General features: G+C 38.5%; 1 protein-coding gene across 11 annotated transcripts in view; it reads left to right on the forward strand.

Annotated features, from left to right (window-relative positions):
• IPO11 (importin 11) overlaps positions 1–17,113 on the forward strand; it is a 250,522-nt gene that overhangs the window by 182,469 nt on the left and 50,940 nt on the right. Inside the window, exons 29-30 of one of the 11 annotated variants that reach the window (XM_050946899.1) lie at positions 3,404–3,575; positions 6,295–6,315. The exons of 8 other annotated variants lie outside the window; for them this stretch is intronic. In XM_050946899.1, the coding sequence (XP_050802856.1) occupies positions 3,404–3,575; positions 6,295–6,306 (184 nt within the window). In that variant the 3' untranslated portion in view covers positions 6,307–6,315. Of the gene's footprint in view, positions 1–280; positions 333–3,403; positions 3,576–6,294; positions 6,395–17,113 lie in introns of those variants that run through there. 2 more of the 11 variants (XR_007773522.1, XM_050946900.1) reach the window with 2 other exon arrangements.

A 17,113-nucleotide genomic window follows, 5' to 3' on the forward strand; every position in this document is an offset into this window, starting at 1 on the left:
ATACTGGTTAAAATATTTGTTAAGAATGAAGTATTCCTTTCACCCTTGTATATCTGTTCATCTTGATTATTGTGTTCTAGCTACAAAGGCATGGAGCTTGTTTGAGTGATTAATGAGATGATTTCAAAAATACACTCATGCATTGATACAACTGTGAGAGTTTTTGTCAATACAATTTGATATTATTCATATAAACACAAAGATATAGTGTTTTCTTCCATTGAATTTTCTTTTATGTGAAAATTATATCTTGTTTGTTTCTTTACGTATCTTTTTTTAGGTTTTTTCAAAGATAATTGCACAGAAATAGATAGATCATCATAAACGCATGCCTTTGGTTCCAATTGTAAACATGGATTTCTTTCAGAAACATTTCTCTAAACCAAATTATTCATCTTTGTCTTCAAAGGTATAATTTTTCTGACATCTTGCACTTTTATCATAAGATTGAAGTTCTCTTTGAAACTAGGCCTTTCCTCCAGATTTAGAATTGTTTGTTCTGTTGCTTTGTGGTCTGAAAGCACCTCTAGAATATGACATTTCAACTTTAGCATCCAATATTAATTGTTTTAGACAAAGTTCATCTTTTAAAAGGGACTTGCATTTCAGCAAAATGTAGTTTCTTATATTAGTGATTGTGATTCCTTATTCAATTTCTGTCTCTTTGAAACTATCATTGCAATTTCATAGATGGGAAAGTTACACTAATTTTTTTTTTTTAATTTCAAATTGTTAAAGATTGAACGTGCAGTATGTCTTTCTACATTGAAAAGCAAAGGGATGGAAACAGCACACTGATTCTGGTTTCATTATTCTTATTAATATCACCATTAGTTCTTTAAGTAGTTCTTCTAGAAGTCTTTTGATCCTTATTGTGGTGGGGGGGTTGTTTGTTTGTTTTTATTTTGTTTTAACAGTAGAATTGAGGACAATTTTACAAGTTAAAATTGAATCTGTCAAGAGATAGAAATACTCAAAAATCATGTGGAATTTTACAGCTTCATAATACTATGTAAACATCTAATTTGAAAATGAATTAAAATTAATTCTTATAAGTAAAAGAAATACAAAGCTGTTCATTTAGTATTTCTATTGTACTTTTAGTGGTGTTTGCCCATTTTTGTACTATTCTAATGAAAAAGTAACATCTGAACCATGTGTCTGATAACCTGTCCTTTTTATATTGAAAATAATAGAGTGGAAATTTTGCTAAATGAATAAATAAAAAACATGATAAATAAGTGACAGTGGCTGAATTGATCATATGGCATGCTTCAGGGCAATAGTGGGTGGTTAAAATAGGTGCAATTTTCTCTAAGAAAATATAAAATAAGTGTGATACAATTTGGAGATGATAGAAAAATTGGTGGAGTGATAAATAATGATGGAGACAGGTTATTTATACAGGCTGACCTAGATAACTTGGTAAGGTGGGCTTATTTGAACAACATGAGTGTTAACACAGATAAATGCATTGCCATGTATCTGGGAACAAAGAATTCAGGACTCGCTGATAAGACTGGGAACTGTATCGTGGAAAGCAGTGACTCTGAAAAGGACTTAGGGTCATGGTTGATAACTGGTTGATTATTAATTTTCAGTGTGATTCTGTAGCTAACGAGGAAAACACAGTCCTTAAATATATAAACAAGAATATTGATTAGGAGTAGGAAGGTGGTATTGCTTTTGTATATGGCATTAGTGAGACCATTACTCGAATACTGTGCCTTTCAAAAAGGATGCTGACAAATGCTGCACAAGACATGGATGACGGCATAACCCCTCACCGTGCATTGCTGTGCTCTGGACCAATGCCCACTGGGTTACAGTGACCTCAAACTGGACCCTCTTTAAACTCACTGTCTACACTAGATAACCTTCCAAAGTTGGGACAGTTGTAATTTAACACCTCCACCCCCAAACCAGACGATCTTGATGCTGGATTGAAGGTGAAAAGCCATACAGCAGTTTTGCCATATGGGAAATAGCTCTTACAGATCCCCAAACTGGTGATCAGTGTAGACCCCTGACCTCCAATGTAATCAGCAACTAATTAAAGGGTGAAAAGGATGGAGCAGAAACTGAGCCCAAAATGGCAACTTGCCTCGGCAGTAAACCAAACAATCTCCCATGGACTCCATTACTGTCCCGGAGCAGGAGTGGTGGGCAGGTCAGATGCAGCAAGCAGCACCCTACCCCACATTCTGCAGCACAAGGAAAAAGGGGAAAGAGAAGCAGCTCCACATACAAACTAAAGGCAAGTGGGAGGGTGAGAAGGAATTAAAAGGCACATGTGGAGCACTGCCTTAATTGTTCCTGGTTGAGATCCCCTACCCCTCACTCACCTGAGGGAGTCTTCACTGTTCCAAGCCGCATCAAAGATGCACCCTAGCTAGCAGGGACACCATTTGAGGTCTGGAAAACATTCCTTATATTGAGAAACTGTAAAGTTCAGTCTATTTATTTATCCAAGAGAAGGCTGAGAGGTGACTTGATCACAGTCTACAAGTACCTATAAGACCTAGGTGGTATTTTTGTTGTTATTAAATAGAGAAGAGTCTTTTGATAGTAGACAGCTCTTTAGTCCAACAGAAAAAAACATAGTAAGATCCAGTGGTGAGAAGCTGAAGTTAGACAAAATCAGATTAGAAGTAAGCTGGAAATTTTTAGCAGGGAGGGAAAATAACCTTTGGACAATTTTTTGGGGATTGTGGTAAATTCTGCATCACTTGAAGTTTTGAAATTAAGACTGGATATTGTTTTAAAAGATGTGCTGTAGCTCAGCCAGAAGTTATGAGCTTGATGCAGAATTTATTGAGTGAGGTTCTTTGGCCTTTGTTATACAGGAGGTCAGACTAGATTATCATTATGGTCTCTTCTGGTGTTAAAATTTATTAATCCATAAACTCTTTTAAAATTGTCCTCCATCTGAATTGAAGCATTTTCACAAACAGGCCTATAAACACATTTCAATTAACTCTCTGGTGAGATTTACCTTAATTTGGAATAGCCATTGACTTTTAATTCTTAATATTATGTATTGCTTAATAAGAAATATGCAATTGCTTTTATTCGTTTTCACTGTTTCATGATAATTTAAATATATTGCAGAAATTTCACTACATTTCTGTGTGGACTGTAATATGCCATATTATTAATTAGGAGTTTAATATCATATTATGTCTCTGTCTGACCTAGTTTGAAGTCTGATCTACACAGACACAAACAAAAATAGCAAATAGTGTAAACTAAAAGTGGTTTTGTTGCTTCAGTCCAAGCTTTGTGTGGACACTCTCTCTTATTTTTGGAATAAAACTAGCTTAAGTCAATTTAGCTAAAATTGGTAAGAAAGTGTGTGTCATAAACAGATAGCTAAGGGTTAATGTTTTTTTTACCTGTAAAGGGTTAACAAAGGGACCCAAACACCTGACCAGAGGACCAATCAGAAAACAAGATTTTTCAAATGTCAAGGGAGGGAAGTTTTGGGTGGGTGTTCTTTGTCTTGGTTCGGTGCCCTCTCGGCTCTGAGAGTGATCTCTCTATCTCCAGGCTTTCTAATCTTCTGTTTCCAAGATGTAAGTACAAGGATAGTAAGACAATAGGTTTATATTTTTTTTTTTGTATTAACGTGTGTGTAGTTGCTGGAATGTTTTAAACTGTATTCTTTTTGGATAAGGCTGTTTATTCATTTTTTCTTTTACGCAATTGACCCTGTATATTGTCACTTTGAGACCATTTTTATGTCTTTTTCTTTCTTTTTATATAAAGCTTTCTTTTTAAGACCTGTTGGAGTTTTTTCACTGGTTAAGGCTAAGAAACGAAGGGAGGGGGAAGATCTCTTTGTGTTAGATTTACTACGCCTGACTTTGCATACTGTCTGGGTGAGGGTAGAGAGAGATTTGATCTCTCGGTACTTGTGTTTCAAGGACTTGAAGCAGGGAATATCCTAGAGTACCCAGGGCGGGGAAATCTGGGAGGAGGTAAAGAGGGGGAAGAGAAGTGGGTTATTTCCCTTTGTGGTGAGACTCAGGGCATCTGAGTCTTGGGGTCCCCCAGGGAAGGTTTTGGGGAGACCAGAGTGAGCCAGACACTGGAATTTTCTGGCTGGTGGCAGCGATATGAGATCCAAGCTGGTAATTAAGTTTGGAGGTTTCATGCTAGCTTCTCATGTTCTGAACTCTAAGGTTCAGATCTGAGTAGGAAAGTTACGACAGTGTGTCCAAATGCTTACTGGTATTGAAATAACTCAGCTGGTTTTAGGAAACCAGTTTTGTTAAATCAATGCATGTTCGCATATAGCCTAGTTCTGATTTATTTGCATTTTTATGGTTTGACTTCTACTTTTTTTCTCTTCAATTCTGATGGCCAGCTTTTATAGTAGGAAGGGTGGCACTGGCTAATTTTGCAGACCTCAGGCTTGTGATTCAGAGTTTACATTAGCAGGTCCAGTTTCCCAATAGGTCTCTTCTCTGCACACTGTTATGGAGAAAATAGACGTTTCCCACCAGATGTCTCATTGCTAATTGTTAACTTTGGAAATAAATGTGCTATTGTGAGTGTTATGATTAGCACTGGCAGTGCCAACAAAGCAACAGTTAGCTCTGAATGCGTTGATCTATAATCTCAGGAATCTTGAACAAATATTTTTGTGCGCTCCCCCGAGGGCTTCATAAAAGTGGTCTGAAGAGCTCTGTTTCTGTGGTTGGTTACTGATCCTAGAAAAATAGCCTCCTTAGAACTCACTTAAGAAATTTTCCATTCTCCTTCTTGAGTATTGCTTGTGCAGATCCCCTTCTCAGTCATGTACCAAGCCTCAGGGAACAGGATTTGTTAAACGCAACTGATCCAGCTTAGAGTACCCTGGTGCATCTGAACTATGGCACTGAGGCCACCTGAGGTGGAGTAAGACTTAATGGGACCTACATCCAAATCAAACAAAGGCCTCCCACCCTCCCGCAAGAAATTTAAAATACTTGCATAGGGCTGGCAGTGAAGTAAGACATACATGTACTTGTAAAGCTGGCACATTTGCCATAGAAGTCACTAAGACAGTAAACCTGGAATACTACAATGCCGTGTTTACAGTCACTTTTCTCAGTAATATCACACTCCCCCTCCCCACCCAAATTGTATATGATTGTGTATTGCCCCCAGAGAGATCTGCCTGAAACAGTCACTTTAAGAACTGTAAACTAACATATTCATCTCTATGGGCTATTACCTCCAAGACCCATAGCTCTTTGGATTTCTCCCCATACCACTTCAAAATATGATTCTTTGTGGTAGTTGATGGGAGCATCAGGTCCAGCTCATCCACCAAAGCAGCCAGGCTGTCAATACTAGGAGGGCTCCCTCCTGCCTTGCCAATTCCCGCCACCCCCACCCCCGGTGTGGAGAGGAGGTCACTGCTGTGTCTTGGGGGTAAAGGAGGAGGACTGTGTTCCTTGGTTTGCCTCCCTCAGAGGGAGAGGAGGTCCTGTGTCACCATCACTTCAAGCTGGGGGAGAAGGGCAGGAGCACGGCTGCAGGGAGGCCCGCATTATGGTGTGTCATTAACAGGGCCCTGAGTGCAGGAGTTGTGTTCATTTTACAGAGTTAAGCATACTTTTAGCACTTAGCAAACAATTAACAGCATCAGTGCTGCTTACAATATATAGTGGTTACAAAATAGCATTTCATTATGATTTGAGAAGCTTGTAATTATTTTCTGGGTTTAATCAGAAAGAAAATACAAACTAATCTGTCGTTAATTATTTTAAAATAGAAAATCAAGACTCATTTCAATGATATTACAGGTACTGTAAAGACTTACTAAAATAATATAACACTTTAATTTTTTCTTTGTTTTGTATTTTTTTTTTTTATTGCAGACTTTGTATGAATTCTGCTAATCTGAAACCCCCTACTCGTCTTCCCCTCCACCCCCCGGTCAACAAATTATTTATTTATTTTTATATATTGTCTGTATAGAAAGGTATGTTGTTTCATTCAGTGGTGTTGTTTAAAAACCAATTAAGTCTATACATGTTTCAATTTGTGGGCTGTTTGTCCTTCAGACTCATTGAAAATCCAATAAATGGCAGTTATCCAAGAACATTGGCACTTTTGAATGACACATTCTGTTAATTATACTGAAATATCTGTAGATTAACTTCCTTTTATTTAATTTCTTCACTCAAGGAAATAAGTATCTTCTATAGTGTATGTACATCAATCTGAATGCCTTACAATTCTTAATGTCCTTATCTTTACAAGACCTATGTGAATAGGAAAGCTATTATCCCCATTTTACAGATGAGGAACTGAGACCCTGAGAAACTAAGTGACTTACCGAAGGTCACAAAAGAAGTATGTGATGGAGTAGGAAATTGAACCCAGATCTCCTGAATTCCAGGTTAACACCCTAACCTCTGGAACAACTTGTGTATGTGTATAGCTAAATACAAGGAGTGCTTCACGTATAGATAGATAGATTATTTATATAGCGACAGCATGAGAGACCATGCTTACTGATGATAACCTCTATATTTAGGTTGCTTTATACTTCCCATTATAAAAGATTCGTGTGGCCTTTTATCTGGAAAGCTGTCTCACCTCCTTTGTTTTCTGCAGGACTTTGATATTCATCAGGGAAATACCCTCAGGCTCAGCCTTATTTTATTCCATGAAATTCTGTTCAGCCTTTGCTAAGATACAAATTTCCTGTTCTGTCTTTTGTTGCTTAAGAAAATATTAGGAGCCTGCTAAAAATAAGTGAACACTCTAACATTCTAAAGCCAGGTTCGTGCCTCCTTCTCAGACTCTCCTGAGGGGCAGGAGAGGAGAGATGACCAGTCTGGATAACCCTGCTTCCCCCCACTCAAACCCTCAACCCCCTCCCCGCCCCAGAAAAAAACCAAACAGCTGGACACATCAGTCTTTTCTTCACCGCAAGGCATTCCATGCAGCTGGAGTGCCCAACTCCTGTTGCAATAAGAGACAGACAGACACAGGCCTTGTTCTTCTCAAGCACCCCCTGGACCAGCACATGTCCCTAGCAGCCTGTCCTCTCCTCTCTAGATCACATGGGGCCAGAGGTCCTCAACTTCTAGGAAGTGGAGGGAGAGCCAGACAAGCATGACCTCTCCCTGCCAACCCAACCAGCATCATCTCTGATAAGTCTTCTTCTGTTACTAGCACTTTGTGTTAGTCCTGTAGCTCAAGTGGTAGCAGTCTTTATTGCAGTGGTGAAAGTTCAGGGTTTGAATGGTGCTCATAATTCATTACGGGACAGACAATGGCAGAGTTGTACATAATAAAAAGTTTTGATATTTATCCTTACCAAAAAATTTTGTTAAAAGAAAGTTATTTAGGTTGTAAAGACACAAAGGGACAGAATTAAGGTTGCGCAGGCAACTGTAAGTCTGGCATTTCCTAACCCTTTTGAGTGTTTAACTTTGCACCTTAAATAACTTAAGGTATTTTATGTATGTGCGCATATAGTTAGATATAAATAAATCTTTGTAAAATAAAACATCTAACTTGTAGACTGAAATCATTGTCATTTATTTAATTTTTTATGCCCAATTGGATGAACATTTTATTTATATGTAACTCTCTAACCCAGCTATTTAATTTGTAAGCAGTTACTTATTGGCCCTGATCCTGCTTTGCAGATATGTTTAAGTAATTTATATTTACATTTTTAAAAATGTGCTTAAAGACAAAGTGTATTGTCCCTGTATACAATAAGGGAAAATATTTGGGAGTTGGAGATGCAAATTGCTATTTGTATCTGAATAATAGTTGCATTTAAAACAAAAAATCATGCTGGACTGTAGTAGAACATCTAGTCACTGGGTAAGATGTTGCTCAAGATTTCAAAAGACTGATGCCAAAGTTAGGCTACACAACTACGCATTTTACAGCTTACTAATTGGTGGTGATGGTGGTGGTTGTATTTGTGCTACTACCCAATCAGGATCAGAATCACATTGTAGTAGGATTACTCTGTTTTTCTGTTGAAAGGGAAGATGAGCATTTAATTAATGTAGATGCTACATGAAAAATGTGTCTGGATCTGCTATAATTTAAATTAGTCATAATAAATGTGTTTGTAGTAATTATTCTTGCATATATTTTGTTTAACTTGTTAAACTATATCTGTAGGATAATGTGGAAAACTCACTTAGGGAAAACATGTTCTAATGAAATCTTACAATCTTAGACCATGATTGAGGACAGCTCTTAAAGTGTGTGCTTGAAGCTATGGCTACACTAGAGAGCTTACAGCAGCACAGCTGGAGTGATGCAGCTATGCCGCTGTAGGCTCTCTAGTGTAGCCGCTCTAAGTCAATGGGAGAGAGCTCCAGAGTTAAAGTTGCTCTATCATCCCCTTGCAGAACTTTGTGTTTAGCAAAACTGAAACTTCTGAAAATGAGGAAATATACAGTTAAGGTTGCCCATGCAGCCTTAACTCTGCCCTCTTTCAGCAATACTCCAGTATGCCCAATTAAAACACAAACCTTCACTCTGCCAACCCCACAGTTGCTGAAATGTACAAGCTCTTCATCCGCTTTTACAAACCATTCACAGTCATCCACAGTATTCCATTTAACACTATCTAAGGGCAAAAAGGGGAGAGAGGTTTCCCCATAAGAATTAATGTAAATTGAGTGGGTTAGGTTCCAGGGAAATTTTGTTCATCAGAAAAAAGACATACATATATACGTGTGTGTATATACATACGTATATAATACACACACACACACACACACACACACAAAGGCTTACTGAACAAAAGGTTGGTGTTTAAGTTGCAGTTTTTCACATTGATAAATCTTTGACTTTGTCATTTTTCTCTGTCCAACAGAAGGACTTGAGTTACAAAGGAATCTTTTAATGATGAGTAGGCTAAGCCTTTGCAAGCCTATTTACAACAAAAGGAAATATGCATTTTCATTTTCATTGAGATAATTGTTATAATTTGCTCTTTGTTGGCTCATGAAGATAGTTGCAGGGCAAGTAAAGTTTGAAAACACCTGTTTTATTCCATGTTCAAATAATTTAAAATTCAGTTGAATCTGAATAGAAATAGTCTATAAACTGCTATTCAAACATACTGCTTCTATAAATTGAAACCTTGCACAGTGAGATTCTTAGGTTATACAGATATTTTGTTGAAATGGCTAAAAAAAACTTTGTCGTGGTATAGTCAACTCAAATGGAAAGACCTCTCGTCATAAGATGTATCCGTATTGTTGATGAGATTACACACCTACACCTCACCTGATGCTGCTGCAGTATACAAACAAGATTTGCTACTCAGAATACTTCCATAGCATGTTACTCTCAGTGGTATCTATACGTTTTCTATTGTGGAATGTAAGAGATGTATTTTTAAACCAGTTAAATGCAAATCTTACAGTATAATCCTTTTTACGTTTTTATTGTTTGGTGAACTACATAAGTACTGTTTCCAGGAATAAATATGAGAACAGTTTGAGAACTTTTTCACATGAAGTGATCTATATTTCCTCCACAGTAGTGTCTGAAATGACCATTTAGTAAGATGTCCCACTGTAAATATTTTTTTTGTTGGATTATTAGAATGGAAATTTAATTGTGCTTCTTGTTTACAAGGTGGTTTAGTGAAATTATCTCAGCTGTTTCTCATTTATTCAGATAGTTGTTTCCTACCTGAGGGTGTCTGAATTTCATAATTGTACATTTTATTTCTCAATAACAACATTATATTAATTGCTATGTTCTAATTAGCTGGGGACTACTAGCCAATCAGAGCTCCAGGGTTTCCATCGAGCACAGTTACTTAGGAATGGCCACACTGATATTATGCTAACTCCTGCCCTCTGACTGCTAGTGTCCCTCTGAATTCCACATCCATGTGTTTACAATAAACATGATTGCTTCAGATTATCAACCATGTCTCATCTCTGTTGTCCTACATGATTCCCTTCTCTCAACACTCAATCTTTTTTTTTTATTTCCTGAGAGGAATAAAGCCTCACCAGCACACACCCTGCTATGATGCACATAGTTTTCAACTAAACTCTAGTTACTTTTAAAAGCTTCCCTTCTTCCCTCTACTTCAGTTTCAGTAACACCAGCTTTCATGATGAGAGCGTCCAAAACTTCACTACCACTCTTTTAACTTTTAAACACTCTTTGGGGTAGGAGGAGGAAAAGGGTAGAAAAAGCTGAAATTATAAGTTATGGTAGAGCAGTAGTGACCATCACCATTAGTCTCAGTTCTGTTTTGTACTTAAAATAGGGATTCAACTTCTGTTTTGTATGAAGAATATAGTGTATCTTTCCCAAATTTTACGGTATATAGTCTGAGTAAAGATTACATTTTCTGATGGTTTTGAAGTGGATCTGCCAGCTTTTGATTTTAAATTAATTAAAAATAGACCCTTAAAGTTGACGTGTGATTGTCATAATTTTTCTGACCCTTTAACTTAAAAACAATGATGTGTAGAGAGTCAGAGATTTATTTGCAATGAGACTTAGTCTGTCTCTAAGGATGCATAATTTTTAAATTAGCAAAAATTGTTAGTGCTATTCATCATAATTGAAAACTTAGGTACCACAGATAGCCTGCTGTTCTCTGATGTAACATTTGGACGACTTGCGAACATTGTCAGAGGGAAATAATATTGTCTATTGCCAGAAGCCCTTCAGTAATGCCCCCTCTATCTTAAAACAGTGGAAGGAGTGGATTTTCTAGTCTGGGGACAGTAATGGGGCCTTATGGAAGAGGCTCTTTGACAAAGGATTGGCTACTTTAGTGAAAGACAGCATCTTAGAAAAGTATGTGCTTTGCAGAACAGTTTTGAATAATATGCAACACATTGTTTACATATTAGTAAATTGTTTTTTTTAAAGTTAATTAATTCCTTGTGGGAGTGGTGGCTAATCCTTTCTAAGTAACATGTGTTAAGAGATGCAGGATTCAAAGGCATGAAGATGCTCCCTTTTAGCTTGATAATAACCTGACTAGTCCTAGACTGATAAACATTTGAGCCAGAGTTTATTGATCCTACAATAAACATGGTGCCACCTCAGGTTTTTATCTATATATTCATGAAGTGGATTGAATAAATTCCAGCACCCAACAACTCCAATATGGGGAGGATTATGGGGTGGGAACGGTCAAGGTCAGAGTATGATGTTCTCTGGAAACCTTGGTCCCTTGAGGGCAGTTGTTTGTTGGTGCAAGTTAGAGCAACACTTTATATACTCTAATTTAAGATAGGGAGGAGAAGAGCTGTTTTGTCAAGTCATCAGTATCAGAGGGTCAGCAGATTGTTGTAAAGCTGCTGATCTTGCAACTCCACTAAATGAAGCCCAGAACCCAGGCATCTAAGCTGACCAGGAGCCATTAAGGGTATTCACTACTCATAGTCTCCAGCAGTGCTTACTACATGTGCTATAGAAAATCCATATATTAGATTTATGAGTGCTGAAGTATATATAGTAGCAAACTAGCTCTATGCTCTGCAACCCTTCACTTTATTTTTCATATCAAAGTGGCTGAATTCCTGCTGCAGGTACAAAGTGGAGCCTGACTTTAACTCCCATCCCATGACTTGGTCTTTTCATACTTCCAGTCCATCAGTGGTTTCTCATCTCCTCCCTATACTCTCTTCCCTTTCTGCCTTTGATGTGGCTGTTGAGTCTCTCCAGGATTCACTCTCTACCATCCTTAACTCTTTAGACTTTGCAATGGGATAGAGGTCAGTCCCGCCAGCCCCTATCTCTGGCTCACCTCCAACATCCATCTAATGTTTCTGCTCTTCTATTTCAGAGCATCTCTGACAGAAATCCTGTGACCAGACTGAATTCCTTCATTGCAAATTAATTTCTCTTTCTTCAATTCTGCCATCTTCCTTGCTAAGCAATTCTGCTTCTCTAACATAATTGAATCTCACACCCACAGTCCCAGCTGCCTTTTTGACACCTTTGTCTCACATCTCAAACCCTCTCCTCCTTCTGCCTCCATTTGTCTCTCTGCGCAGGATCTTGTCAATTTCTTCCAAAAGAAAGATGACAAAATACGAGGCCTTCCCTTCCCACACTCTCTCCTTCTCCAGCATCAAACACACAAGCTTCTAATCTGGTCTCCTCCTCTAACCCCTCCACTTGCATCAGTGACCCCCATGCCCTCCCCTGATCTCCCTTTTGCCCACTGTCATGCCCTCCCTAATCTTCACCTGAACTTCTTTCCTGTGACTCTTTCCCCTCACAGGGAAAGACTATACTTTAGTCTTTCTCAGATTACAAAAACCCACCTTTGACCCACCTGTCTCTCCAAATACTTCCCCTTCTCCCTTTCATCTCTAAGCTGTTTGAACACACTGATTACAATGTGCACTCAGTTGAAACTGCTTTCACCCAAATATCTAGTAACCTATTCCTTGGTAAAGCACAGAACTAGTATACCACCTTCATGATCCTTGGCCTGTCAGTCAGCTTTGGCATTTCCTCCTTTAGTGTTCATGACTCTGTCCACTCCTGGTTCTCCTCCTACTTATCTAATTGCTCATTCAATGTGTCCTCTAGAGTTCTTCCTCATTTCCCTTCAACTTTCCATGAGAGTTCCATGGGGCTCTGTCGACTTCTCTTCTCCCTCTACACTTTATTTCTGTAATATCATCTGCAAACATAAATTCAGCTACCTTCTCTGTGCTGCCAACTCACCAATCTGCCTCTTTGCTCCAGATCTATCTATTCAAACTAAAACCTTGACCTGTCTCTTTGACATCTCCTTGTGGACGTCTAGCTGTCATATCAAACCCTAATATTACTCTCCCTAAGCCCTTTCTGCTACCTCCTGTCTCAGTCAGTGTGGACAACACCACCATCCTGCCTGACACAAAGGGCCTGTAATCTGGGTGTGACCTTTGACTCAAACCCCTCTCTAGATCTTCACATCCAGGCTGTGTCTAAATCTTGCAGATTCTTTCTGCATAACATCGCTAACATAAAACCTTTCGTATCCATCCACACAACTAAAACTCTTCTTCATGTAGTTATCTTGTATCAGGATTACTGCAACATCTTTCTCTAGGGCTTTGACAATTGCAACCTTGCCCTACTCATATGCATTCAGAATGCTGCTGCAAAGATCAGGCCTTGGCTACACTGGCACTTTACAGCGCTGCAACTTTCATGCTCAGGGGTGTGAAAAAACACCCCCGAGCGCTGCAAGATACAGCGTTGTAAAGCCTCAGTGTAATCAGTGCCGCAGTGCTGGGAGCACGGCTCCCAGCGCTGCAGGCTACACCCGTAAGGGATGTGGTTTACGTGCAGCGCTGGGGGAGCTCTCTCCCAGCGCTGGCACTCCGACCACACTCACACTTCAAAGCGCTGCCACGGCAGTGCTTTGAAATTTCAAGTGTAGTCATACTCTCAGTCTTCTACTCATCTCTTTGACCATGTCACCCCTCTATTTGCATCCTCCACTGGCTTCCACTCTCTATCACATCTAATATAACCAACTTGTATTCACTTTCAAGGCCTCTCACAGACTATCCCCACCCTACTTAATGAGGTGTCGACTCCTGCTTCCAGTTGGCCTATGATGTCAACATTTGTCACTCACTTGATAAATCTTCAACCAGGAACCTTCATGCTTTCTCCCATGCTGCTACTCATGCTTGTGAGGAGGTTCCTGTAAAAATCTGCAAAATTACTTGATTAGCTTTCTTCAGATCGCTTCATAAAACTCTCTGCCATGATGCTTACAAAAATCCTGACAAAATCTAGGCTGCTGGTGTGGTGAGACCCACTGCCTATCATGTTGACCTATATAGTGTCATTGTTTCCTTGTATCCCCCCATCTGTCTCTCTATGCATCTGTCATCTATTTTTTTTATACTTAAATTGTAAGCTCTTTGGTGCAGAAGGCTGTCTTTTTGTTCTGTGTTTGTACAGCACCTAGCACAATAGGATCCTGGTAACTGGGGCTCTCAAATACTATAACAACAATAACAATAATTAGCAACCTCAACTAAAATGTCCTTGAGACATGGGATGTTAATGTGGGCCTGATAAAATTGATGAAAGGTTCTTTTGAACCACTCAGATCCTGTAACATTAAGTATTTTATAGAATCAAACAGGTTGAGAGTTCATCAAGTGCACCCCCTGATACTGAGGCAGGACCAAGAAAACCTAGACCATCCTTTGCCCAACCTGTTCTTAAAAATATCTAATAATGAGATTTTCACAACCTCCCTTGGAAGACTTTTCCAGAACTTAACTACCCTTATAGTTAAGAAGTTTTTCATAGTATCCAACCTAAATCTCCCTTACTACAGATGAAGCCCAGTACGTCTTGTCCTATCTTCAGTGGGCATGGAGAACAATTGCTCACTGTCCTTTTTATAACAGCACTTAACATAACACATTTAAAGACTGTTATCAGGTCAGTCTGTTGTCCTCCCCCACCCCACCCCCAAAATCTTTTCTGAAGACTAACCATTGTTGTTTTTAACCTTTCCTCATAGATCAGCTTTTCTGAATCTTTTATCATTTTTGTTGCTGTCGTCTGGACTCTCTCCAGTTTGCCCACATCTTTCCTAAAGTATGGCGTATAGATTTGTACACAGTACTTCAGGGCCTCATCAAGTAGAGTGGGACAGTCACCTCCCATGTTTTTCATATGACACTCTTGCAAATAGCCCCCAAAATTATATTAGCCTTTTTCGCAACTGCATCACATTGTTGACTCATATTCAATTCATGATCTACTATAACCCCAGATTCTTTTCAGGAGGACTACCACCTAGCCTGTTGTTTTCCATTTTGTAGTTGTGCTTTTTTGATTTTTTTTTCCTAAGTGAAACACTGTGCACTTGTTTTTGTTGAATTTCATCCTGTTGAATTGTGACCAATTCTCCAATTTGTCAGTCATTTTGAATTCTAATCTTGTCTCCCAAAATGCTTGCAACTCCTCCCAGCTTAGTATAATTTGCATATTTTATAAACAGACTTTCCGATCCATTATCCAAGTAATTCATGAAAACATTGAATATTTCCAGACCGAGATCCCTATGGGACTCCACTAGATACACCCTCCCAGTTTGACAACGAATCATAGATAACTGTTATTTGTGTATGATATTTCAAACAGTTGTGCACCCACCTGATAGTAATTTCATCTAGATTACATTTCCCTTGTTTACTTATGAGACTGTCATGTGGGTCTATGTCAGTAGCCTTACATGAAAGGTGATATTCCTGGAGACAGCTTGCAGAGTGAGCAGATTTCAAGTCCTGGCAACTTTTATCCAACTTATCTAAATTTTACCAGGAGATGTCAGAGCCTCAGCAACATCCAAGAGTCCTCTCCAAGAAGATGAGGGAGTTCCATCTTAATGATCCTATTGTCTTATAAACATTTTTCCCATCCTGATGAGGTCATTCTCCACATGCTCAATATTAAAAGATCTTTGGGGTTATATTTGGAACAGTTTTTGCCTAGTTTTTTAATTTTATTTATACAATGTTGGGAAGGAGAACTTACATATATGCGTTATTAACCAAGAAAAACAGATAGTATTTGCAAAAACAGATTTTTCCTACTGAGAAAATTTCAGGTGAAATCCAGGAGGTTTTTTATGTAAAACATAATTTTTTAAAAGCTACAAGCTTACTGAATTATCTTGAAGTGAGATGATTTTCAGGCTATATTAATTCACATCTTTATTATTTGTTGATTGTAGTCTGCATGCATATGAGGTCCTCCAAATTATTTATTTATTTATATATTATTGCATGGACAGGCTTGTTTGCAACATAATTTACACATCTCAATTTCAGTATTTAAAGTGAAGCGATGTAGGCTGTTTGGCACTTAACTCCCACCACCAGTCTGAGAAGTGGGTCCCTAGGTTGTTCTGCTCATGACAGCTTCTGCTGTAAACAGAAGCTTGCTCCTGAAGTCGAGAGTAAATTCCCCATACTTTTAGTTTTACAGTTTGAGTACTGCCAATTACATAATCGGCACACTGCAAGTATATGTACTTATAATGTATAATTATAAATCCTCATTAGGTAATTACAGTTAATTATTATGTAGTTTTGCTTCCCTCTGCCACTTGCTAATGTCATCTTTAAATTATGAAAATAAAATTTCACCACAAGAGGTTTTATTCATAATTTAAGAAAGGGATAAAAACTGCTTTGTAAAGTTGTGTATGCCCCCTCAGGGTGCTTATATAACGAGCTTGTTACTTCACAAGCATGAGAATAAATAATTTTAGCATACATCCCGTGCCCCTCTCACCCACACACACTCACTCATCCTACTAGCAGAAATATTCCCCTCAGATATTGGTACATTTGGGGAGTTGTGGCATAGGTGGGGACACATCTCTGTAGTGTCTGTGGCAAAAGATGAATACCCTTTGTCCTTGCAATTATGTGCACTGGTGGACATGTTGACTGCCAGATAATGGTACAGTTTGAATTACTTCAGTAAGAATTGTGGCCTCAGCCTTTAGTCTAGTTACCAGTGTGTTTTATTTCTGCATCATCTTGAGTGTCGTAAGCAAAGATTCTTTCGCATGGTGAGTGTTTTCTCTAATGGCATTGGCAGGAGGCCTGGATTTAAAGGCATGAAGGGACTGTGGTAATCATCTGCTGTATAACACAGGCCACAAATAATTCCCAGAGCATATATTTTAGAAAAATGTCCAATCTGGATTTAAAAATTGCCAGTGATAGAGAATCCACCACTACCCTCGGTAAATTGTTCCAACGATTAATTACTCACACTGTTAAAAATTTATGCCTACTATCCAGTCTGAATTTTTTTAGCATCAACTTCCAACCATTGAATCATGTTATATCTTTCCTTGCTAAACTTAAGAGCCTATTGTCAAATATTTGTTCACTATGTAGGTGTTTATGGACTGTAATCGAGTCCCTCCTTAACCTTCGCTTTGTCAAAGTAAATAAATTGAGCTCTTTGACTCTGTCACTACAAGGCACGTTTTCTAGTTCTTTGATCATTCTCGTGGCTCTTCTCTGTACTCTCTCCAATTTATATCAATATCCTTATTGAATTGTGGACATATATACAATGAGCAGACACTATGCAAACTTTC

Source organism: Gopherus flavomarginatus, chromosome 3 (assembly GCF_025201925.1).
Source record: "Gopherus flavomarginatus isolate rGopFla2 chromosome 3, rGopFla2.mat.asm, whole genome shotgun sequence".
Lineage (NCBI taxonomy): Eukaryota > Metazoa > Chordata > Testudines > Testudinidae > Gopherus > Gopherus flavomarginatus.